Source organism: Alosa pseudoharengus, unplaced genomic scaffold, assembly GCF_046254945.1.
Source record: "Alosa pseudoharengus isolate Yale_2024_CS ecotype anadromous, Long Island Sound unplaced genomic scaffold, YU_APseudo_1.1 YU_APseudo_1.1_scf_27, whole genome shotgun sequence".
Lineage (NCBI taxonomy): Eukaryota > Metazoa > Chordata > Actinopteri > Clupeiformes > Clupeidae > Alosa > Alosa pseudoharengus.
The window spans coordinates 636283-661352 of record NW_027468704.1 but is presented as its reverse complement, the minus strand read 5'-3'; the positions used below and the strand labels follow the sequence as shown (position 1 = coordinate 661352).

Here is a 25070-nt window from a genome sequence, read left to right as displayed (position 1 = left end):
GCCTTGTAAATGGTGTAAAACAGTGATTTATTTGCATGGCTAGCTCGATGCCCGAGGCACCCCCATTGAAAACCTGTTGGTAGCATCGGATAACTAGCGCCAGATTTCGTGCAGAGTGCAGGGGACAAGCTGAGATGAGCTATGAGACAAAAGTTCACACTCGGTATCATGTTTCAACACACTTTAGGTCAATATCACACCGAACTTCTCCTTTAAGCACAATTTATCCAATCGACTTTTATGCCAACAATTGCAGGATTGTTAATGTTTTCTTTAAACTTGCATGTAGGGACATGCCTTTGTTGAGACACAAGGAAAGGCTGTGCAAAGGTGCACATAGGTCTACAATAAACTAATTCCATCCAATTTAAATAGTATAACATGGAAAATCATTGTGTTTTGGTCAGTGTTGATATTGTAGTGGGCCACCACAAATAAGTCAATATATGGGAAACACCAAGTCGTTCTCTCACTCTCTCCAGATCTTTTTGTAAATTTTGTAAAATAAGGTTTCAAATGAGTAATTGATATGTATACCAACTTATCTGTTCTTTGTGAGGAATAATGTATGTATATTTAACGATATATTGGCTCATTTGCATATTTTATTTTATTGTTTGGGCAAAGTGTAATACAAAAAGTATTTATCTTAATATGAAGATTAATTTGGTAGAAATGTATGACCTGTTCACCTGTTCACCTTGAATTTCCCCTGGGGATCGATAAAGTATCTATCTATATCTAGATAATAGTGTCACCTATTGTGGTCATTTTCATGACTTTCGTCCCGGGTAGAGATTTTGGCACACATCCTACGTTGTTCAATGGGCTCATATTAGTCTATAACAGTTGAGATATTCTCCGCTTAATGAAGTGCATACAAATCTTACCCAGGACCAAACAACAGGATTATTTCATAGAATTTAGTGATGTCGAATTCAGACTTACACTCCTATTCAGAAGGTGGCGGTAATGCACTCAAAAGCTGTTTGCCAATCGTCAAAATAGGAGAAGAAGAAAAAAAACTCTTGCCCCGGAAGTTAAAGAGTTAGAAAAAAGTGTTATAGAAATACTTCCTTGTCGTTTCTCATTATTGTACGTGGGAAGTGCGTTACTCAATCAAGCCTTGTGTTGTGTGTTTACATCGCGCGCACTTGTATCATATCATAAGGAGATAATTAGCTATTTTTCCTTAAGATACCTCAGCTTTTTTTTCTCAAACAGCTTGTAACCGTGCATCTGAAAGAACACAGTTAGCAAAGTAAGCTGCCACAAGGCTAGCCATCTAGCTGGTTAGCTGACAGTTTTCTAGACCATGGGTTCCTCAAAGAAACACAAGGAAAAGGACCGCGACAGAGATGCCGAGGAGCGACACCGTGAGCACAAAAAACACCGTCACAAGGACCGTGAGAGGGATAAGGAACGAGACAGTAACCGAGATAAAGAGAAGAGAAAGCGGTCACGGTCCCGAGAACGAAGTAGTCGGGGAGCGGAGAAGGAAAGTCGCAGCAAAGGCGATAAAAGCAGTGGAGAGCCGCGAGTTAAAAAGGAGAAAGTTGACCCTGGATATGAAGAGACTACAGGTAAGAGCTTAATGTGTAACGTTAGCTAACTGTTCGGCAGGTAATATTACAGTCTAATCCCGAGTCAAGTTACTAGTGTGTAGACGTCCATCTTTGTTTATATCTTGTTAAGCTCATTATCTGCTAAATAGTCCTGTAATGATGCAGTCAGAATGTACATTTCTGCGAATCTCTTAAGATCAGAAGAGCTAGACATCATTTCAATTAAAATTCTCTTTGGTTTTCAGAAATTGGACCACAGTCAGCAAGTGGGGATGCCTCCCTTAGCATTGAGGATACGAAGTAAGTGGCACATATGGCAAACATCAGCAGAATGAGATGCTTTACTGGGCACATTGTCCAAATATACATTTTAGTGCAATAGTTATGTTAATGATTTGTAACTGTGTTTCTTCAACAGCAAGTTGAGGGCCAAACTTGGTCTAAAGCCCCTGGACCTGAATGAAAACAAGAAAGGTAATTTAAAGTCATCTTGTCAGCACCACATCTAGGAGGGTTGTGTGTGTGTGTGTGTGTTAGGGGTGTAACGGTACACAGAAGTCACGGTTCGGTTCATACCTCGGTTCGGACATCACGGTTCGGTACGAGTTCGGTACAATGGAGGGAAAAGCAAACAAAAATGCAGAAAGCATTTTTTTTGTACATGTCTCAGCCTGTACCACCTAGTGTCATACAGTCTCTTCCCTGAGCTATCTGCAACAGCCAAGTGTGTAAGATGTAGACTAAACAGTACAATAAGTACCCAGACTCCATCTGTAACTTGTAAACAAAATAAGACAATCAGCTATAAAAATGAAAATAGGCCTACAGCATCTCTTATTTCTGAAAGTGCAAATTACATAGAAAAATGATTTTTAAAAATCCATTTAAGCAAGACCTTCAACATCTGTGTTTAGTTGTATATGGAAGAGTCTACAATTTGCCTCAATATTTTTAATTGTGTGTAAAGTAATAATCTAGCCTACTAACTGTGAAAATATCACAGTATTTTACCTTTTTTTAAAAAACGAAATTGCTCCTTTCATTTCATAAACAGACTAGCCTACAACTAGAAGTCACGTGACTTTGCCCTTTGACGTTAACTCACCGTAGCATGGTCTGTTTATTAGCCTGGTTAGCGTTGTCACTTTATTTTACTGTCTATGCACTTAACACTACCAGCTCCTCATGTGAGAAGTTGCAAGTTACCCCAACATAAAGGTAATTACCACGCGATTTACATAGCTTTCTGTCATTACGAAATTATTTGATTTAAGCCATAGGTTTTGGCCCTATTTGTATGTGTATCCAAAGGCTGCTGAAGCGCAGGGGAAGTTTTTTCCCCCCTCGTTTCAGTGATTGGTAGCCTACATCATCTGGGTGATGGCTTCGAATATGTGTAGCATTTTTTCCACTCACATACCCAACAACTGCTGAACAACGCCGACACACAGTTTCATCTTATCCACCACTCTTTCGCCTGTACTAACGTTACTGTAACTGAAGTTTAACTTCTCAAACTTGCGATCTTAAAGAGACCAGCGGATCCTCTAACTCTTGTGGGTCTAACCTCAGTGCTGCTAATGACTGACGGACTCGACCGACGACCTGACAAAAAAACACATAGGCGCCAATCAGAGCTTCAGAGCTAAGGCGAGGCTACAGATTAGCGTTAGGTGTCGCTAAAGAACTCCCGTAACTCTCGCTACTTAACAGTAATTGCGCATGGCATTAATTAATCCGCACACGAGTTTTATGTATTTTTATACCGTGTATTCTGCGTGTAAATTCATGCACCGAACCGTGACGCCCGTACCGTTTCGGTTCAATACGAATACATGAACCGTTACACCCCTAGTGTGTGTGTGTGTGTCTATAACCCTTTAGGTGTATTTTTTCTTAATTTTCATGTCAAAACCGTAAAAAGGGGGAAATATGTATTAGATGAAACAACAATAGAATTAAGTGATTGGTAATCATACCAGATGTGTTTTGGAGAGATGTATAAAGTTTTATGTTTTACCCTAGATGTTAACATGCACATTGTCTTCCCCAGGAACTGGTTGTATCCCTGTGAATGTAGTTTGGCAGGGCTTAAAGCAACATTACACTGCAAAAACTGCTTGTCTAACTAAGTGTTATTAATCTTATGTTAACATTGTTGACTATATCATCCTAAAGATACCAGTTAACTTGTTAGCAAGCTAACATACTGGTTGGTGTTAGTAAAGTAGCTAATTTTACACAAAACTTTCATAGCGCTCAAATACTATTCCTAATTCAAGCGTAAGCCTGGCCGATTAAGATTTGAAAATATGCAATAGTTTAAAAAGTTTCTGAAAAGTGAAGGCACATAACTTTGCCATGCTTTAAGGCCTGTTCCTGGCTTACATGCAGAAGTGTTGCCCAGACAAACAATATTGTATAATATAAAATATAGGTATTTTCAAACACAAACTGGTTGTTTTGCACCTCAGTGCTGTAGTTGATGACCCGTCTGTGTCCATCAGAGCTGAACCTCTGAACCTTACCCCTGTGTGTGTGTGTGTGTGTCTCTTTAATCAGAGCTGGGCACTAAAGAGGAGCCGATGGTGGCGGAGACCATTAACCCCATCACCATCAGGCAGCAGAAGGACATGAGGGAGAAGCTGGCCGCCATGAAGGAGAAACGCCTGCTCAATCAGAAACTGGGGTAGGGGTTACACACACACACACATACTGGGGTAAGGGACATTTCCGCACACACACGCTAGGGATACACACGTCCACACACATTTCCCCACACACAGTTTTTACATGGAAAAGAGAGATGGCGTCTCAATGTGAACACCCTAACTTGGTTAAATACATTGAAATGAACACATCAACAATTTAGTAAATTAGCTTATTCACCATCTCCTCTAGAGTTGGATAAGATGATGCATACCCCTCTCATCTCTGTGGCTGTGCATGCAGTAACTCCGTCTGAAGCGTCCACCTTTAGCATAGCTCAGCTCATTGAAGTGGCATTGAAGCGTCCACCTTTAGCGTAGCATAGCTCAGCTCATTGAAGAGGCATTGAAGCGTCTACCTTTAGTGTAGCATAGCTCATTGAGGTGGGCATTGAAGCGTCCACCTTTAGCGTAGCATAGCTCAGCTCATTGAGGTGGGCATTGAGTGGTCTGACAGACTGGTATAGAGGAGTCCTTGAGAAAGTATTCATTTCAGATCAGGATAATTACTGACCAACATGTATCAGTGAAATCTCTAAATTTGTCACTTTGCAACTTTCATTCTCATTTCTACCCGTCTTTTCTGTTTCTCACTCCTCCTTTCTTTGCTTTTTCCCCATCTCTCTTTCTCTCTCTCTCCCTCTCTCTCTCTTTTCCTCTCTCCTCTCCTGTGTGTAAACCTGTGTGTGCTCTCAGTAAGGTGAAGACTCTGGGGGGAGAGGAGGAGCCGTGGCTGGACGACACCTCCGCCTGGGTGGAGAGGAGTCGCAAGATGGCCAAGGAGAAGGAGCTGGCCGAGAAGAGGGTGAGCCCAAGCAGTTCCTCTCCTCTGTAGCCCTGAATGGTCCAATCAGCTTGCAGTTCTTCTCTATAGCCCTGAATGGTCCAATCAGCTCACCGTTGCTCTCCTCTTTAACCCTGAATGGACCAATCAGCTTGCAGTTCTTCTCTGTAGCCCTGAATGGTCCAGAGCATCATAACAGCTCCCTGTATCTCTCTCCTCTCTGGACCTTTTACCCTTAATAGATGTCATAGTAGCAAACTATTGCTTTGAATCTGCAGTATGTACATTGAAAGGATGTTGCGTGTTTAAAGGCTGTACCACATGTCGCAGTTAAACAACAAGGGTGTGCAGCATCATAGTATATTTAAATGAAATGTTGTTAATTAGATCTATCATGGGCCTACTGCCTTTTCTCTTCATTGTCTCTTTTGTTGGTGGCATCTGTAATTAATGTGTGCGTGTGTGTGTGTGTGTTGCCTTCCAGGCTAAGCTGCTTGAGGAGATGGATGAGGAGTTTGGCGTGAGCAGTCTCGTGGAGCAGGAGTTCGCCCAGGATAAAATGGTGGGTCCTCTCCGCCATCCTTAAAAGAGAAATCCGGCATGTTCTCACAAAGATCGATTAATAGTAGGATATTCATTAGAATTTAGTAGCCTGTAAAAGTGTTCCTGTTACAGTTTACAGTGCTGTGTTTGATAACGTTGAGTTATAGTCTGCATACACGTCCCTTGATCTCTGTGTGTGTGTGTGTGTGATGTTCTCCTCTGCAGGCTGCATACACTTCACGTGATCTCAGAGGCCTCACTGTGCAGCACAAGCTAGAGTCTTTCAAAGAGGGAGAGATGGTCATCCTCACTCTGGAAGACAAAGGTGTGTGTTTCTCATTCCTTCCGTCTATCTCTCTCTCTATCTCTCTCTCTCTCACACTCACTCACACACACACACACACACAGTGTTACATCCGTACTGCATGTTGATACACATCCATGCAGATACATTAATAAAGGTATGAAACTAACGTGTGTGTGCGTGTGTGTGTAGGAGTGCTGGAGGAGAAAGAGGACGTCCTCGTGAACGTGGGCATGGTGGACAAGGAGAAGGCCGATAAGAACGTGGAGCTGAAGAAGAAGAAGCCGGACTACAAGCCCTACGATGAAGAGGAGACCGTGGACGACATGGTGGCGGTACGTCCTCACTAAAGGAGCCTAAGGATATAGTACTTCACATTGCTCTACCTCATATAAATATATCCTATTGCAGTAAATGCAATACTGAACCAGCGTGATGTTTTTAACATACTCAAACATGAATGTTGTGTGATTATCTATGCACTCTGCAGTCAGTCAGACTAAACCGCTTTTATTAAGTGTGCTTGCAAAGCAGCACACTTATTGTTCTTCTTAAGTTTTCTTATTATTATTATTATTATTCCCGTCTCCCTTAAATTTTTTCTCCCTGTGCCTAGGCCCTTTGAGACAGAGACACCGTTCCAACTTTAAAACGTCCGGGCAGTACCGGTGTAACTTGCTCGAGAAGATGACGTCAAGTGGGCGTGTCGTTCGTCCGCCATATTGGATTGAATAGAAAGCGAAACTAAATTTTCACAGGTCACAAATTTGGTCCGAACGCCACGAAACTTGACGTACATTATCATTGGACCAAGCCTCACAAAAGTTACTAGAAGGATTTTTGATTTTCGAAAGCGTTTGCCCGTCACAGCCAAACGAAATCGGCGGCGAAGCTCCGAAACAGGAAGTCGTCCATATCTCAGGAACACGGTCACATATCGATACCAAATTTTGTATATGAACTGGGGACTCCAGTGTGAGGGTGCATAAGCTAAAAAAAAAAAAGAAATATTCCAAAAGTTTCCATCATTTGGCAAACCACCCACAGGTATTTGGTAACTCTCCCCATTCACCTTTACACCATTCACCTTCTATCACAACACCTTCCGAGTATGCTCAATCAATGCCTCTGGGTATCCACAATGTCTCCGGGCAACCTTGCCCAATCATGAAATCCTTGCTCTGCCATGGGATAGTATGGACTTACGAACTGAAATAGCAAGGAGAACAGTAGCTATATATAGCTTACATAATAGAGTTGTTTTCACATTGACGGTATTCAAATTAAATTTTTCATTATTGCTAAATATCATGATGGGAGAGTATTATTAAACATGTAACAAGTATGCAAATGCATATGTTTACGGGCATTTAGGTTTTACTGTGTTGTTTTGTTGTAAAGACATGCAAGGCATTCTGGGCCGTAATGAACAATGGTCGGCAGCACTCCATAGGCTACGTATTAATATGAATAGGTGTTTCTGTAAACCTAGGGACAATAAACAGCTATCTCTGTTACAAAAACGAGCTGGTAATCGCTCATTGAAGAGGGAACTATGTTAAAAAGATTGTTTTCCTAAAAGCATGGAGTTGACGAAAGAATAAGCAAGCAATGTCACGTTGTTAAATAGCCTAACGCTAGGTGGCAACATTTCACTGAATACGTGTGAGCTTCACAAGTAAGGAAGGTGCTATTATGAGCAGAACAAAGATTCTAGAACAGAGCTTCAGAGAGACACGTTTTGAGTTCGTGGCCAAGTACCTAAAATATCGGTTTCCATGTGTATGTGCTGGATGGCGTGCTTCCTTTATGAAAGTAAGTGTTTTATAGAGTTACAGACATAATGAGTCATGTTGTAGTGGTCAACATAAATGTGCCCCTTCTGTTATTAGAATGCTAAGCGGAGATTTAAAATCATTCATTTCTTGTGTGGCTAGAAGCTAGCTAGCTATGTCAGGGAGGAGATGTTGCTGTAACGTTAACGTTATGAGATTTATGTTGCTTGATATGCTTGTACTCGTAACTTCGTCACTCGTAACTTTAGGACTCCTATTTTTTTTTACTAAGAGTAATTCAGGAAGCATTTTAGCCCTAAGTAGCGCCTGAGTCTGTGACAGCTTAAGCGAGGACTAATAAGACCGATTCACAAACAATGTTTTGTGGTGGCATTTCACGTCGCGATGTTTTGAAATGCGTCTAACAATCACGAGGGAACAATTTTGCATTGTAGGCATTATAACTAAGGGATGCAGTAACACCACCAACAACAACCAAAACTAGCCTACTCATTGTTTACATGTACATTAAATGTAACGTTTCATTGTGAATCAAATTAAAAGATTCTCCTCTTTGCAAACGTTGGCATAGGCATAATATGGTGACAGATTAATTTAATAATGCTGCTGTATGAATCACGGTAAGCATGAATGAAGTGGCCACTTCTTAATGGGACTCACTGTATGGAAGTAGGCTAAGTAAAATAGAGATGTTTAAAATAAGATAAAGTTAGGATATGCCCGCTTGACAACGGCAGAGATAACTGTGGCCTTTGGCCATAGCAACCATCCATTTAGAACGACTGGCCTTCATAGCAACCACGGATCTTAGCTGTGATTCATGTAGCTACAGTATGCATGCAATGTGATGCAAAGTATAGAAAGGTGATGAAATATACAGAGACAGGTCAAGAAATATAGTGCAATGTAGACAGTAGTATACAGTTGATTTACAGAAGGTGGTTTAGAGTAATATGAATTAAATATAATTATGTGCAGTGTATTAGCAGTTATCTCATACAATAAGTAGAATAATGCATGTAGATGTAGCAGTAACAGTATAATAGTAGAAATAATAATATAGATATAGGCAGTGTATTAACAGAATATAATAAAACAGAATAATTATGGATATTCAATTTGACAAATATATAACAGAAATGTACATAACATTTGTGCAGTGTGGAAACAGTGTCATTGTAGTGCAGAAACAACAACTTAAGAGTAGTAAGAATAAGTCTATGTGCAGGATGAATAGTATGAAGATCAGTAGAATAACTATGTATAAATGTAATTACAGTAGGCCTATGTACATTTGTAAATAAATAGAAAACTATGGGTGAGAGGGATAAATTAATTTTATTTCATCGTAAAAGTAAATTGCATTCAATTAAATTGCAATTAAAAATCTTTCCAGTAGGCTTTAATGTCACGCAAAAAGTACAACCAAAGCTGAGCTTGATCAACTAAAACCGTCTAAAGAACCAGAACTTCAGTGTAGTTTTTTGCTGGGTCCCAGGCCATGTTGGTCTGAGGGGAAATGAGAAAGCGGACAGTGCTGCTAAGCAAATCCTCAATGAAGAAGTCACAGATGTCAAATCCGTGCCCCAGACCTTAAACCTATACTGAACTCTTACATCACAGATAAGTGGCAATCTGAATGGGATGAAGCAAGGAATGGGAATTTTGGCACGTTTTCATGATCCACTGGGTCGTTATGGGCCACACAAAATACGGTGTTGCTAAAATTACTCCTATTGTGGCTATTAGAGACATGCGTTCATGAGTATTCAGCTACATTTAATGAGTTAAGTAAAATACATTCACACACAAAAAAAAAACATCACTAATGTTGTGGACATTACTTTATTCTGAGATACATCAATAGGCTCAGAAAAACAATCCTAAACAGACATAAGGTCTTTATAGAGCAAATCCATATAGATTATTTGTCAAATAAACCAGTAAAACAGAATTAGGGGATGGAATATATAACATTCACACTCATAGCTCATATTTTTAAAATAAATCAGTGAAAAAGTATCCTGACAAACAAGCAGCATTTGAATTCCTTAGTCATATTTCATCATTTCAATTCTTCTAGGTTACCTGATAGCCCAGTTTGAGAGGTGCAAGACACGTGACATTATTTATTTTTGCAGCCAATCACTGCTGTTGTTTTATTTTATTGATTTGATCTTAGTCATAGAAGCTAAATTCAAAGGCAGGCCACAGGTAAAATCCAACGAGCCGCATTCACCCCGCAAGTCAATAGTTGAATAGCCCTCTCCTAGAGCTTTTGCGGTATTGCCACTGCTCCAAAGCCTACAACAGTCGGGTTGCATAAGCTACACATAGTTACAAATAGCTTCAAAATTGAAATTTGAATATAAAATTTTGACCGAGATGCCGAATACTTGTATAGGCCCTAACAGTTGGTTTTACAATAAGATGCAAAAAGGCAATGAACAACCTTTTACCCATCCTCATGGTTGTGGAGGATGATCGTTAGCAGCTGTGAAGTGTTTTATTCTCAAGATGGCCTTCTAGAATCTTTGATATAAACAAAGCTATAGAACTTAGAATACATCACATGAAAAATGTTAATTGTAGGATTTAGCTCATGGACTGTATAAAATAGATTTAGTTCAGACCTTTCCCCAAAATCTCTGGCTTATAGTTTCCAGGGGTGTGATTTTCCGTTTTTTTTTTTTTTTTGACCTGAAAATGAGACCCACGCAATTCATATAGATCCGCTGAGGGTTTTTTTTTTTGGGGGGGGGGGGGTTGTTGTCGGTCAGCTATATTTCTGTGTAACACAGACCATTGCTATGTATAACACAGACCATTGCTATGTATAACACAGACCATTGCTATGTATAACACAGACCATTGCTATGTATAACACAGGCCAGTGCTATGTATAACACGCCGCTGACAATGACGACGGGTTTTGTGCTTCACATCTTTCCGAATATCACGCCACAAGTAGCCTAGTCCGTTCACTAGTGGATTGTATTGAAAGTGAAAGTAGACGGGTTGATCAGCTGCGTTCTGAAGAATGCTTAATTCAAGTTCAGTGTGTGTGGCGAACTAGTTTCTCGGCAGAAGCCATGAAACAGTAAAGGTCAACCAATTGATTTAAACGGACATCATTTATGAAGTTGTTTTTTCTCGTTTTGGCTTTGTGTCGGGTTCGCGTCCAGTTTGACCTGTCAGGATTTTCCGATAATGAATCTTGTGATGCTGATATTGAATTTTAATTTCTGCGCGTGTAAGCTGAAGTGAGCTGTGACAGACTAGCCTAACATTACAGGTTTTCATAGTTTTAACACACAAAGCCTGTCTACCGTAGGCCTACTACATTGTTTAGTTAACACATTGTCATTTCGCATTTGTCCAGCCGTTCACCTCCGTGCACCTTGCGCCCCATGTAACATATTTCGGGATGCCATCTCACCATGAGAAAACGTAATGATATGGTGACAGTGCTAAGAGATCAAAGCTTTGGCATACTTAGTAAACATTAGTCTTGCACATAATATTGAGCTGAATATTTAGTGGAAATAGCCTACTGTAGCATTGTGCTGATAGATAAAAGTCACCAATTTAAAGGCGCAGTCTGCATTTTAACCCTAGCTCTCCATTTAGTGTGTGCGCTTGTAAAACTAGTGTTGCAGCCGCTTAGCCTACACAATCCTGGCGCAGTAGCATATAATAGTTAGAGCCTACCATTTATTTTAGGAGGAGAGGTGTAGGACCTACAGTGTTACTCTGGGAGGAGAGGGGTCGTTGTAATTTGATTCTCTTTGAAACTGAAATATCAACAACCTTCAAGTTGCAACCTCTTCAATCAATATCAGTAGGCCTATCACATGGTTCACTCTGTGCTATGTATATTTTCCTTTTTTTTATCTTTGCCAATCACACCCCTGAGTTTCTGTGACAAAACTCAGTGAGGTCATGGCATTATCATGTCATTTTCCTCACCTCTCACACTCTCTTCATCCTGTGTGTGTCTGCAGTTCAAGCCGAAGAACATGCTGGCGAAGTACGATGAAGAGATCGACGGGGAGAAGAAGACGGGCTTCAGGCTGAACGCGGCCGGCTGTGCCGAGGGAGAGCGGGAGCGCGAGCTGCAGGCCATCAGAGAGGCGCTCCGCAACGGCGCCCAGAGCCTGCAGATGCCCACGCTGACCATCGCCTCAGAGTACTACACAGAGCAGGAGATGGTGAGCACACACACACACATACACACACACACACACACATACACACACATGCGCGCACGCACACACTCCGCAATGGCGCCCAGAGCCTGCAGATGCCCACACTGACCATCGCCTCAGAGTACTACACAGAGCAGGAGATGGTGAGGACGTGCACACGCACACACGCATTCACGCAGGCACACACTCATGCACGCAGGCACACACTCATGCACGCAGGCACACACTCATGCACGCAGGCACACACTCATCCACGCAGGCACACACTCATGCACGCACACACACTGCAACGGCGCCCACAATCTGCAGATGCCCGCACTCACAATCACACAGAGCAGGAGATGGTGAGGACTCATAACACACACACACACACACTGCAGGTGGGCTTCAGTAAGACCAAGAAGAGGGTGAGGAAGATGAGGAAGGTTAGCGTATTTAAATGGCTGTGCTCTGTGTGTGTGTGTGTTTCTGTGGCTGCAGGTGGGCTTCAATAAGACCAAGAAGAGGGTGAGGAAGATTAGTGTATTTAAATGGCTGTGCTCTATGTGTGTGTGTGTGTGTGTGTCTGTGTGTGACCGCAGGTGGGCTTCAATAAGACCAAGAAGAGGGTGAGGAAGATCAGGAAGAAGGAGAAGGTGGTGCCGGCCGACGAGCTCCTGGACGACACGCGCAGCACAGACTTCGGCTCCAGGTAATGCATGCGCACACACACACACACTTAAACACACCCACATTTGAGTGTTCCTACACCCACAGATACACACTCACACCTGCACACACACACTCTCAAATACCTACTCTTCCATGCATGTACACTACTGGTCAAAAGATTGGGGTCCTTTAGAAATGTCCATTCCACTCCATTATAGACAGAATACCAGCTGAGATCAGTTGCATTGTTTTTTAAATCAGGGCAGCATTACATTACATTATGTGCTTATTATTGCAAAAGGGTTCTCCAACGTTTTCTCATTTAGCCTTTTGAAATTATATCAGATTAGGAAACAGAATGTGCCTTTGGAACATTGGATGAATGGTTGTTGATAATGGGCAATGTAGATATTGCATTAAAGATATCGCTCCCTTTCTCTCCCTCTCTCTCTCCATCTGTCCATCCCTCTCTCTCCCTCTCATCTCTTGCTCTCCATCCCTCTCTCTCTCCATCCCTCTCTCTCTCTCCATCTGTCCATCCCTCTCTCTGCTGATGTCATCTCTCAGGTCTCGTGGGCGTGGCCAGCGGCAGATAGTTGAGGAGAGGGAGGGGGAGGAGCCTGCTGAAGGGGCGGAGCCCCCGGAGGATAAAAGCAGCAGCAGCAGCCGATTGGCTGTGGACGTTCCAAGGCAGTCAGATGACATCAGAGTTGCAGACATGGACATGAGTGATGACGGTGTGTGTGTGAAGCCTTTTCTCTAAAGTTCCTATACAAACTAAAACCTTGTGATTTTAGGATATTGGTTTGAAGTAATGCATCTTAAAAGTTTTATTAAACTAGAACAGAAGGCTGCATCATCTCTGTCAGACACATTTGTGTGGTGCATCTTTTAGTGATGATGGAAAGTGTATTTAGCAAAATATCACTCCATAGCCCTTACATGTGCTAAGCTATTAAACACTGTATTTAGCAAAATATCACCCCATAGCCCTTACATGTGCTAAGCTATTAAACACTGTGTTTAGCAATATATCACCCCATAGCCCTTACATGTGCTAAGCTATTAAACACTGTGTTTAGCAATATATCACCCCATAGCCCTTACATGTGCTAAGCTATTAAACACTGTATTTAGCAATATATCACTCCATAGCCCTTACATGTGCTAAGCTATTAAACACTGTATTTAGCAATATATCACCCCATAGCCCTTACATGTGCTAAGCTATTAAACACTGTGTTTAGCAATATATCACCCCATAGCCCTTACATGTGCTAAGCTATTAAACACTGTGTTTAGCAATATATCACCCCATAGCCCTTACATGTGCTAAGCTATTAAACACTGTATTTAGCAATATATCACTCCATAGCCCTTACATGTGCTAAGCTATTAAACACTGTATTTAGCAATATATCACCCCATAGCCCTTACATGTGCTAAGCTATTAAACACTGTATTTAGCAATATATCACCCCATAGCCGCTCAGTACATGTGCTAAGCTATTAAACACTGTGTTTAGCAATACTGTTTCCCATGATGCCTCCTGATCTCCCTCTCTCTTCGTTTCACTCTGTCTCCTCCTCATCCTTTGACTTTTCTCCCCTCTGTGTGTGTGTGTGTGTGTGTGTGTGTGTGTGTGTGTGTGTGTGTGTGTGTGTGTGTGTGTGTGTGTGTGTGTGTGTGTGTGCGTGTGTGCGTGTGTTCCTCTGTGTGTGTGTGTGTGTGTGTGTGTGTGTGTGTGTGTGCGTGTGTTCCTCTGTGTGTGTGTGTGTGTGTGTGTGTGTGTGTGTGTGTGCGTGTGTTCCTCTGTGTGTGTGTGTGTGTGTGTGTGTGTGTGTGTGCATGTGTTCCTCTGTGTGTGTGTGTGTGTGTGCGTGTGTTCCTCTGTGTGTGTGTGTGTGTGCGTGTGTTCCTCTGTGTGTGTGTGTGTGTGTGTGTGTGTGTGTATTCCTCTGTGTGTGTGTGTGTGTGTGTGCGTGTGTTCCTCTGTGTGTGTGTGTGTGTGTGTGTGTGTGTGTGTGCGTGTGTTCCTCTGTGTGTGTGTGTGTGTGTGTGTGTGTATGTGTGTGTGTTCCTCTGTGTGTGTCCCTGTGTGTGTGTGCAGAGGGTGTAGCCCTGTCTGAGCCGGTGGTGTTGGAGGAGGACGAGGCTGAGCAGGAGCTGCAGAAGCAGCTGGAGAAGCAGAGAAAACTCAAACAGAAGCAGCAACAGCAGCAGCTCCGCGACTCCGCAGAGAAGGTCAGCAGACACACACACACACACACATGCGCGCACACACACACACACACACACACAGCTGGAGAAGCAGAGGAAACTCAAACAGCAGCAGCAGCAGCAGCTCAGCGACTCTGCAGAGAAGGTCAATACACACACACACACTATAGTTGGGATAATGTGCAGCCTTACAAATGACAGAAAGACATTGGCATCTGAAAGAAACTGAGAGCATGTGCAAGTGAAATTCTTCAAAAGCAATCAGTAATTTGCATTAGTCAGCAGGTAATAATTGAACATTGAATCAATTAAATGACAACAGCAGGTGTCCATAAGCCTCTATCTACTGTAGCCTATATGCAGGTGTCCAGATGTCCATAAGCCTCTATCTACTGTAGCCTATATGCAGGTGTCCAGATGTCCATAAGCCTCCATCTACTGTAGCCTATATGCAGGTGTCCAGATGTCCATAAGCCTCTATCTACTGTAGCCTATATGCAGGTGTCCAGATGTCCATAAGCCTCTATCTACTGTAGCCTATATGATGTCCATAAGCCTTTATCTACTGTAGCCTATATGCAGGTGTCCAGATGTCCTTAAGCCTCTATCTACTGTAGCCTATATGATGTCCATAAGCCTCTATCTACTGTAGCCTATATGATGTCCATAAGCCTCTATCTACTGTAGCCTACAGTATATGCAGGTGTCCAGATGTCCATAAGCCTCTATCTACTGTAGCCTATATGCAGGTGTCCAGATGTCCATAAGCCTCTATCTACTGTAGCCTATATGCAGGTGTCCAGATGTCCATAAGCCTCTATCTACTGTAGCCTATATGCAGGTGTCCAGATGTCCTTAAGCCTCTATCTACTGTAGCCTATATGCAGGTGTCCAGATGTCCATAAGCCTCTATCTACTGTAGCCTATATTCAGGTGTCCAGATGTTCATAAGCCTCTATCTACTGTAGCCTACAGTATATGCAGGTGTCCAGATGTTCATAAGCCTCTATCTACTGTAGCCTGTATTCAGGTGAATTAAATATGTTGGCATAACATGAGGGATAGCTGTATTTCTTTAATTTTTTAATTTTTTATAAAAGAACAATACAGAGTTCAGACCCATCTCTTCTTCGTCCTATATTCTGACCGATATACCATCCAGTATAGTGCCACTACTCTACACCCGACACAGTGCAACCTTTCACCTCCCCGAAATACAAAATGCTCTGCGTTTGGATGTCTCTTAGTATCGTTATGAATATTCGCTGTCCTGTCCACTGTTGGTCATGGATGTGTCTTCGTAACGTTATGAATATTTGCTGTCCTGTCCACTGTAGGTCATGGATGTGTCTTCGTAACATTATGAATATTCGCTGTCCTGTCCACTGTAGGTCATGGATGTGTCTTCGTAACATTATGAATATTTGCTGTCCTGTCCACTGTAGGTCATGGATGTGTCTTCGTAACATTATGAATATTCGCTGTCCTGTCCACTGTAGGTGATGGATGTGTCTTAGTAACATTATGAATATTTGCTGTCCTGTCCACTAGGTGATGGATGTGTCTTAGTAACATTATGAATATTCGCTGTCCTGTCCACTGTAGGTCATGGATGTGTCTTCGTAACGTTATGAATATTCACTGTCCTGTCATTAGGTCATGGATGTGTCTTCGTAACGTTATGAATATTTGCTGTCCTGTCCACTGTAGGTGATGGATGTGTCTTCGTAACGTTATGAATATTTGCTGTCCTGTCCACTGTAGGTGATGGATGTGTCTTCGTAACGTTATGAATATTTGCTGTCCTGTCCACTGTAGGTGATGGATGTGTCTTCGTAACGTTATGAATATTTGCTGTCCTGTCCACCGTAGGTGATGGAGCAGCTGAGGGGTCGTGGAGGTGCTGGTATGGAGGACGACGACCCCGACCACAGGAACAACATCGTGTTCAACGCCACCTCTGAGTTCTGCCGCACGCTGGGAGACATCCCCACCTACGGGCTCTCTGGCAACCGCGAGGACCAGGAGGACATCATGGTGAGGACCGCACATCGGGGCAGGGAGATGCTCTTATTGGGGAGGGAGATGCAGGGAGATGCTTGGTCTTATTTTAGTCTAAATGTGTAAAGTGTATTAAGGACATCGGAGCAGGGAGGTGCTTGGTCTTATTTTAGTCTAAATGTGGGTCATTCCGTGTGAAATCACCCAATTTCAGCACAATTTGGCAGGTGACCCTCTCCGAAAAAATCTGAAAAAAATCACAGGTGTTTGTAGACCAAATCCATGCATAGATCTTAAATAGTATATCTGGATAACTTATCGTTGCAAAACTACAGCCCTTTGAAACTTCAAGTCATTTTAAGCATTGTGGTGAACAATCCTTTTTGTTCAACTTCCAGCATTATTGGCTCTTTTGGTATTTCACACACATTAGTGAAACTATGTGAATAGAAGTACATTTTCCTGTTGAATTAAAAAATCCAATCGGATCAGACGTATCTTGTGTACTTTCCCCTCTGCAAAGCTCTGAAAATGGCTATAAATTCAGAATGTGAAAAGACATCATCACTTCTCATTCAGAAAGTATGTGACACAAATTCATCAGATTTTTTTCCTACACATATATGTAATTTAAGGTCCTGTCCATGCATTAACTTTGGTTGTTATCATTTTCATATTTTCAGAGCATTTCTTTTAAATTGGGCCTTATTTTCAAAAAGCCTGTTTTCATCTTCTCATTTCACCACGTGGACAGTTAACAGGATTTTTTTTAAATTTACCATATATCATTCTTTATGTGAGGATCATCTGCCCAAAATTTGGGCTTGTTGCTGAGTTTCTTCATTGAGATAAGATTTTTTTAAAATATTGTCTATAAATCCACTGAATTTGTACTGGATCTGCAGTACCACTTTGCACCACATGTGGTGCTCTTTTAATACAATGGAAGTCAATAGAAGAGTAAGAGTCACTTGTTTGCTGCACATATCCAATCTAAACACACAGTTTATGGTTCATAGTTGAATTGGTCCAAATAATTATTGCAACATGAACAACATACTACTCATACATAAATCTTATTTAAAGAAAATAAACTGATCAAGTAAATTATACACACATAAGACTGACTGGTCATCATACATGCAGCAAGAGGATTTAGCATAATTACCATCTTTGTAATGAGTTTTCTACACCAGCTTTAACCTATCAGTGCCTATGTGAGTACTTTAATAATTACTAGCCAACTGGTTAGGCAAAGTCTATATCCATCGTCATATGCATGGGATGCAGTCCAATGTGATACATAGACAAAGAGCATCAAGATGGAGATCAGTGCTTTGTCTCCATGTGATCTGGGAAAGAAGTTGGAAAATGAATGTCATAAAGGAACATATTCAAGAAACAATGGGTTTCTAAAATTCAGTTCATCAAGGTATTTCACTTGATGAAGATGACCATGTGTGTTTTCATCACAAGGTTTGAGGACTCGTGAATCCAAGAGGCATTTGTAAAAAGATGATAAATCGTTAGTATTGATTTTTATGCATCTGACAATGCACTGAATTTTAGAAACCCCTTTTTACTTGAACCATATGAACCATAAACTGTGTGTTTAGATTGGATATGTGCAGCAAACAAGTGACTCTCTTACTCTTCCATTGACTTCCATTGTATTAAAAGAGCACCACATGTGGTGCAAAGTGGTACTGCAGATAAAGTACAAATTCAGTGGATTTATAGACAATATTTGTAAAAAATCTTATCTCAATGAAGAAACTCAGCAACAAGCCCACATTTTGGGCAGATGATCCTCACATACAGAATGACATATGGTAAAATTAAAAAAAATCCTGTTAACTGTCCACGTGGTGAAATGAGAAGATGAAAACGGGCTTTTTGAAAATCAAGCCCAATTTAATAAAAATGCTCTGACAATGTGATAATGTTAACAACCAAAGTTAATGCATGGACATGACCTTATAATCCATACATTAGTGAGAAAAAAATCTGATGAATTTGTGTCACATACTTTTTGAATGAGAAGCCCTCAAAGGTGGTGATATTTTTTCACATAATGAATTTATAGCCATTTTCAGAGCTTTGCAGGGGGGGAATTACACAAGATACACCTGATTTGATTGGATTGTTAAATTCAACAGGAAAATGTACTTCTATTCACATAGTTTCACTAATGTGTGTGAAATACCAAAAGAGCCAATAATGTTGGAAGTTGAACAAAAAGGATTGTTCACCACGATGCTTAAAATGACTTGAAACTTCAAATGGCTGTAGTTTTGGAACCATTAGTGATACAGATATACTATTTAAGATTTATGCATAGGTTTGGTCTACAAACACCTGTGAGTTTTTTTTAGATTTTTTGGGAGAGGGTGACCTGCCAGCCACTGGGTGATTTGACACGGAATGACCCATGTGTAAAGTGTATTAAGGACATCGGAGCAGGGAGGTGCTTGGTCTTATTTTAGTCTAAATGTGTAAAGTGTATTAAGGACATCATGGTGAGGACCGGACATCGGAGCAGCGAGATGCTTGGTCTTATTTAGGACCGGACATCGGAGCAGGGAGATGCTTGGTCTTATTATGACCGCCGCGCAGCGAAGCATGTCCAAATTTCCGTCAAGGATTTCCGGGACACTGAAAGACCGGGGTAGACGAAACTTGGTGGGCATGTAACCCCATATGGATAGCATGGAACCATCGTTTTTCGTTTTGATCTGTAGCCCCCCCGCTGGACTGCACCCCCCGAAAGGAGGGTAGGGCAGACACAGTTTTCTGTGAATCTCGAGAACCGTAAGGTTTAGGAGGACCATTTTTTTTGTATGTTGATCTCAAGGGGCCATGTCAACCCATTCCATAACCACTCATTTCATGTATAGCGCCACCTAGTTAAACACAAAAAAGTAAAAATGAGGTGTTGTAATCGCAGGTATCTGTGACCTAACATAGTCAAAACTGCACGAAATTGGAAGTGTAGGATCATTATGACACCCTCTGAATGCACGCCAAGTTTCATGGAATTCCGTTCATGGGGGGCCACACAATAAATTAATTTATGTTACTATACACCAACTGGCCTGTAGGTGGCCGGAGACAGTTTTCTGTGAATATCTCAAGAACCTTAGGGCCTTTTTTTTGTATGTTGGTCTTAAGGGGGCATGTCAACCCATCCCATTACCACTTATTTCATGTATAGCGCCACCTAGTTAAAAATTAAAAAGCAAAATATTAGCTGTTTTCATCACAATATCTCTGGCTGACATGGTCAAAACTGCACGAAATTGAAAGTGTAGGATCATTATGACACCCTCCGAATGCATGCCAAGTTTTGTGAACTTTCGTTCATGGGGGGTCTTACAATAAAATAATTTATGTGTATATTTAGTGACCGTACACCAACAAGGATTCCTGGGACACTGAAAGACCCGGGTACACGAAACTTGGTGGGCATGTAACCCCACATGGATAGGATGGAACCATCGTTTTTTGTTTTGATCTGTAGCCCCCCCGCTGTACTGGACCCCCTGAAAGGAGGGTAGGGCAGATACAGTTTTCTGTGAATATCTTGAGAACCGTAGGGCCTAGGATGACCAATTTTTTCCGTATGTTTGCCTCCAGGGGTCATGTTAACCCATTCCATGTGCACACATGTGCATAAACAGATACACACGCACACACATACATTCACAGTAATCATACGTATGACACATACTCACACAGTAGACATATGTACGCATGCATGCACATGCACAAACACACATACGCAGGCAAACACACAAGCACGCACATACACACACACACACACACACACCCACACACATAAACATAAACGTGTACACGCACACATGCACACAATTCAAGAATTTCTCAGAATTATGAACAGGCAAGATGGGGGTGGGGTTGTATAAAATGAATTTTACATGTGAAATCTATGAACTAATCATGTTTTGGTACTTGTTGTCTAGCAGATACCAGTGAGAATTGAGTGTGGATAATGCAATTTAGTGAGACAGTTAGAATCATATAGGCCTTCAGCGTGATTTATTTTTGTGGAAAAAATGTGCTGGACTGGGCGGCGGTCATATTTTGTACCGCTCTGCAGTACATCTAGTTTTAGTCTACATTTGTGAAGTGTATTAAGACCATGATGCATGGTGATGCTGCACTCTAATCATTCATTAATGAATTGATTGATGCACAGCGAAGCACAGTAGCACTCATAGGCATGCACTTGCACACACACACACACACGTATGCCTGAATCAGTAAAGCCGTGTGTGTGTGTGTGTGTACTGAACCAGACTAGTGGGAAAGGAAAGGGGAATGCCTCCATCACAAAAGTCTTCATTGGTGTAAAAGTGCAGGATGCTCATCAGACAGGCCTCCAGTAACCTAGGAGAAATAAACAAGAGTGTTGAGGTGTGTGTGTGTGTGTGTGTTTCAGGACTTTGCTCATCAGACAGGCCTCCAGTAACCTAGGAGAAATAAACAAGAGTGTTGAGGTGCGCGCGTGTGTGTGTTTCAGGACTTTGAGCAGGAGGATGAGCGAGAGGGTGGAGGCGGCTCTGAGTCGGAGACGGACGAGAACGCCGGCTGGAGCACCGTCAACCTGGACGAGGAGCAGAAGCAGGCCGACGTGAGTCTCACCTGTCACACCGCCCACCTGTTACACCACCCACCTGTGACACCGCCCACCTGTTACACCACCCACCTGTTACACCTGTTACACCCCTCACCTGTCACACCACCCACCTGTCACACCACCCACCTGTTACACCTGTCACACCACTCACCTCTCACACCCCTCACCTCTCACACCCCTCACCTCTCACACCCCTCACCTCTCACACCCCTCACCTCTCACACCACTCACCTCTCACACCCCTCACCTCTCACACCCCTCACCTCTCACACCCCTCACCTCTCACACCCCTCACCTCTCACACCCCCCACCTGTTACACCCCTCACCTGTTACACCCCTCACCTGTCACACCCCTCACCTGTCTCACCACTCACCTCTCACACCCCTCACCTGTCTCACCCCTCACCTGTCTCACCCCTCACCTGTCTCACCCCTCACCTGTCTCACCCCTCACCTGTCTCACCCCTCACCTCTCACACCACTCACCTCTCACACCCCTCACCTGTCACACCACCCACCTGTCTCACCACTGACCTGTTACACCACCCACCTGGGTTTCGTACCAGTTAGATTGCTTTCTGTCACCACTCTGTTAGATCTCTGATACATTTTGAGTCCCACACGACATGGTAACTCTCAGTACACATTTCAGCTGGACGTAATTTCTGTGCTGATTCTTCCTTCAGTAGATCACAGAAATGATTGTATTACTTGGCAGATCCCGCTTGTACCAAATGATATGACTGCTTTTGTCAGATTCCTCCTCTGTCAGATGAGATGTCTGTTGCTAGATTCTTTTGCCATCACATCTCAGTCATCAGAGATCTGACTGGGTAGATCCATCTGTCCATGACCCACCTAACTCCTGTAGTGTAGTGGGACCCCCCAGACATCAGTTACATTCAGCAGTGCAGTGCAGTCAGACATCAGTTACATTCAGCAGTGCAGTGCAGTCAGACATCAGTTACATTCAGCAGTGCAGTGCAGTCACAGATCAGTCTGCTGTCTCCTCTACAGTCCTGCTCCTCTCCTCTCCTAACTCACAGATCAGTATCACGTCCTCTCTACTCCCTTGTTCTCACGTTCTCTCTTAGTCCCTTGTTCTCCTTCCTTTCGCTTGTTCCTTTCGCTTGTTCTTCCTGCTGCTCCCTGTACGGTCTCATCACCTCTTTGTGTCCCCCTCTCTGTAGTTTGGTACGGTCTCATCACCTCTTTGTGTCCCCCTCCCTGTAGTTTGGTACAGTCTCATCACCTCTTTGTCCCCCCTCTCTGTAGTTTGGTACAGTCTCATCACCTCTTTGTCCCCCCTCTCTGTAGTTTGGTACGGCCTCCACCACTATCCTGGATGAGGAGCCCATTGTGAGCTCCGGCCTGTCAGCTGCCCTGCTGCTCTGCAAGAACAAAGGTGAGCTGAGGGGGGGGGGTGGTGAGAGACGCGTTTGGGTTTATGTGACGTTATGTAGGGATGTATGCCGTCACAACGCACAACACAAGCAGACCTAGAGCAGCCAGGCTGCTGAGACACGCGTCTGGGTTTATGTGACGTTATGTAGGGATGTATTATTATGTCATACTGCACAACACAAGCAGACCCAGAGCTGCCAGGCTGCTGAGAGACGTGTTTGGGTTTATGTGACGTTATGTAGGGATGTATGCTGTCACACTGCACAACACAAGCAGACCCAGAGCTGCCAGGCTGCTGAGAGACGTGTTTGGGTTTATGTGACGTTATGTAGGGATGTATGCTGTCACACTGCACAACACAAGCAGACCCAGAGCTGCCAGGCTGCTGAGAGACGTGTTTGGGTTTATGTGACGTTATGTAGGGATGTATGCTGTCACACTGCACAACACAAACAGACCCAGAGCTGCCAGGCTGCTGACTCCATAACTAGAGCCTCACACAAGGTGTGATGGTGTGTGTGTGAGTGAAGATATCTACTGGTGTGATAGACTGTGTTTGAGTGAAGATATCTACTGGTGTGATAGTCTGAGTTTGAGTGAAGATATCTATTGGTGTGTGACAGTTTGTGTTTGAGTGAAGATATCTACTGGTGTGTGTGAGTCTGTGTTTGAGTGAAGATATCTACTGGTGTGTGATGGTGTGTGTTTGAGTGAAGATATCTACTGGTGTGATGGTCTGTGTTTGAGTGAAGATATCTATTGGTGTGTGACAGTTTGTGTTTGAGTGAAGATATCTATTGGTGTGTGTGATAGTCTGTGTGTGAGTGAAGATATCTACTGTTGTGTGATAGTCTGTGTTTGAGTGAGTGAAGATATCTACTGGTGTGATGGTCTGTGTTTGAGTGAAGATATCTATTGGTGTGTGACAGTTTGTGTTTGAGTGAAGATATCTATTGGTGTGTGACAGTTTGTGTTTGAGTGAAGATATCTACTGGTGTGTGTGAGTCTGTGTTTGAGTGAAGATACAGTATCTACTGGTGTGATGGTCTGTGTGTGAGTGAAGATGGTGTGTGATTGTCTGTGTTTGAGTTAGGGTTCGACCGATATGGATTTTTTAGTGCCGATAATATTTTTTTCCATCAGCCTTAGCCGATGACCGATACAGGCTGCCGATTTTCTTGAGCCGATATTTGGAGCCGATACTGCTTTTATTTTGCTCCCTCAATTTACATCATACAAATGACACATAATTACACAAATGATGATAACAAATGTTATAAGTCTCAATTTAAAAATGGAACATTTATTGAACTTATGGATGGGTGCACTGGATATGGTTAACTGTGCAAAATGCTTTCATCAACATCTTACAACACAGCCTTGATGATGCATTGCTTGCTGACTATAAGACATAATTCAGGTCATCACAAAATGTCCTTTTTCAACACATTTAAATAATTTAAGAAAACAATAAGCCTGAAAAGTAGCTATTGAAATAAAGTGCTTGATTTGTAATTTAAGACTGCATGGTTTCAATTTTTCTATGTCTATATTTTTCTAAAAAAAGCTGCAAGATTTGTCAATCACAGAACATAAATCAGCAGAAGAAAATAACGTGGTGTCAGATGTTTCTGTTCTAAACGGCATCAACGTCAAAAGGTATAAAACATATCTCTCAAAGTTTTAAAATCTCTCCTTCAGGTAGCACAGCACTCTCATATCGCTGTGATGCGTGTGTCCCACTGAGTGAGACAGACCAGACACACACACAAACTTCTGTTTGGTAGCTGACGAACCACCATTGAACTGGATTGACAATGATAACGTTAGCAAACGGCTCTAAACAAGTAAGGCATACACGGTATGTCTGGTACATGGTAAACGTTAACAAGAATTAATAGTCAACTACATATAACACGTCTCTCATTATTAAAGCTCTTATATCACTGCGATGGCAACTCCGCCCAGCTCGAAGGGAGAAGGGGAGGGAGACGCACACACCACACGCGTCCAAAACTCAGCCAGGTGGTCGCTGAATAAAACTCCCACAAATATCACGGAACAACGTCGGCATTACTTAATCATATGATTGACCAGTGTTCGTAACAACTACCGCAAGCATACGGATAGCCTACAACTTAGCTATTTGCAGCTCCCTAAATACAATGGCAAGCAGTTTTATACAAGAGGCATTCAGGGAGGGAGACACACACACACGCGTCCA

At 42.5% G+C, this 25070-nt stretch overlaps 1 protein-coding gene across 1 annotated transcript in view; it reads left to right on the top strand.

The window, feature by feature from the left end:
• Positions 1 to 1147: 1147 nt before the first annotated feature.
• Positions 1148 to 25070, top strand: part of LOC143099302 (U4/U6.U5 tri-snRNP-associated protein 1-like) — a 28837-nt gene continuing 4914 nt past the window's right edge. Inside the window, exons 1-15 of the mRNA XM_076262392.1 lie at positions 1148 to 1583; positions 1811 to 1865; positions 1984 to 2039; positions 4128 to 4254; positions 4970 to 5078; positions 5542 to 5619; positions 5826 to 5925; positions 6097 to 6239; positions 11705 to 11911; positions 12490 to 12599; positions 13127 to 13296; positions 14671 to 14804; positions 16653 to 16817; positions 21325 to 21435; positions 22760 to 22847. Of these exons, the coding sequence (XP_076118507.1) occupies positions 1316 to 1583; positions 1811 to 1865; positions 1984 to 2039; positions 4128 to 4254; positions 4970 to 5078; positions 5542 to 5619; positions 5826 to 5925; positions 6097 to 6239; positions 11705 to 11911; positions 12490 to 12599; positions 13127 to 13296; positions 14671 to 14804; positions 16653 to 16817; positions 21325 to 21435; positions 22760 to 22847 (1921 nt within the window). The 5' untranslated portion in view covers positions 1148 to 1315. The remainder of the gene's footprint in view (positions 1584 to 1810; positions 1866 to 1983; positions 2040 to 4127; positions 4255 to 4969; positions 5079 to 5541; positions 5620 to 5825; positions 5926 to 6096; positions 6240 to 11704; positions 11912 to 12489; positions 12600 to 13126; positions 13297 to 14670; positions 14805 to 16652; positions 16818 to 21324; positions 21436 to 22759; positions 22848 to 25070) is intronic.